This window comes from Priapulus caudatus, unplaced genomic scaffold (genome assembly GCF_000485595.1).
Source record: "Priapulus caudatus unplaced genomic scaffold, Priapulus_caudatus-5.0.1 Scaffold845, whole genome shotgun sequence".
Classification (NCBI taxonomy): Eukaryota; Metazoa; Priapulida; class Priapulimorpha; order Priapulimorphida; family Priapulidae; genus Priapulus; species Priapulus caudatus.
In genome coordinates this window covers 89,564-90,845 of record NW_014577906.1, presented here as the reverse complement: position 1 = coordinate 90,845, position 1,282 = coordinate 89,564, and the positions used below count along the sequence as shown (strand labels likewise).

The 1,282-nt window shown below is 43.6% G+C and overlaps 1 protein-coding gene across 2 annotated transcripts in view; it reads right to left on the bottom strand.

Moving 5' to 3' along the window:
- Positions 1-922, bottom strand: part of LOC106813936 (exonuclease 3'-5' domain-containing protein 1-like) — a 14,291-nt gene extending 13,369 nt beyond the window's left edge. For both annotated transcript variants that reach the window (XM_014818182.1, XM_014818183.1), the window contains exon 1: positions 524-922. In XM_014818182.1, coding sequence (XP_014673668.1) covers positions 524-621 — 98 coding nt within the window. In that variant the 5' untranslated portion in view covers positions 622-922. The remainder of the gene's footprint in view (positions 1-523) is intronic.
- Between the last annotated feature and the right edge of the window lie 360 nt (positions 923-1,282).

Here is a 1,282-nt window from a genome sequence, read left to right as displayed (position 1 = left end):
AAGTGCTATGTCCAGTGGTGTGCCAAAAAAGATAGGAGAATTTTCCTGCCAGCAGTGAAGAAAAAAAATTCAGACAATTTGAATGTCTCTGTCAGCCAGTCAGAGTCATGGTGGTGAATCATAGTGTTAGTGTCTCAGTCATAGACATGTGGTGAATAATAGTTTGTTTGCATTAAATAAGTGTAGTTTTGTACTTCATGCATATAAAAGTTTGTGAAAAAATAAAGAAAAGAAAAATTATTTATCGCCTGTTTGTGTTCATAAAATGTTAGGCTACAGATGTGGCTAACACTAACAGGAATCCAAATTGGCTATTATGAAAATTGATTCTGGCTAATTGTTTGGCTACAGAAAAAAAAATCCTAGCTAGGGCCCTAGCTGCAATATTCCGATAGGCCTACATCTGAGCACCAAATAGTTATCACCATAATCAACAGCAAGAACTATAGGTACCTACAACTACTTGGTTGATAAATTGCGGCTAAATGATAAAACATGCAGATGTAAGAAAATTTCTACTTACGATGGTGTCGCCATATTGTTTTCAGCACGCTGACCATAGCGCTGACGCTGTCGCTGACGCTGCCTTTTGCGTGCTCGATTTCGGTGACGCCCAGCCATTCAGCGTATTCTATCGTAACTGTCGATACGATTCGATAGTTATTTTTCCTCTAAATAATTGTACTATTGCATTGGTGCCCATGTACGACCAGTAGCTCCAAATCTAACCACTTGTCGCCAACTACTGCATGGTCATATATCATGTATTGTAGCCTGTAGGTAGCGTGATGCGGCCATGATGCCGAGGCTCGCCGAGGATTGACACTTTGTGTCTTCCAATCACAGTCTACGCCGCGCCTCTCTCTTATAACTTTTAGGTACAATCCCGGGGGTACAATAGTGTCAATAACCGCCGTAACCCCCGCGTCAGGCCCGTAACCTGTATGATACAGGCGGTTCCGGTTCCGCTTCACTACACTAACCTGTATGATACAGGCGGTTCCGGTTCCGCTTCACTACACTAACTAAGTGTAGTACACTAAGTGTAGTAACACTAAGTGTAGTACACTAAGTGTAGTAACACTAAGTGTAGTGAAGCGGAACCGGAACCGCCTGTATCATACAGGTTAGCAGGCCCGTAGCCATGCAGCTTTCTATTGGGGGGGGGTTCGTTTTTCAATGTTGGAAATTTGCTCGGCAGGGGCGTGTACAGGATTTGTACCAGGGGGGTCTAACCGTAACCCATAGTTGCGAGAACGCGAAGGGGGGGTCAGAAAAATTC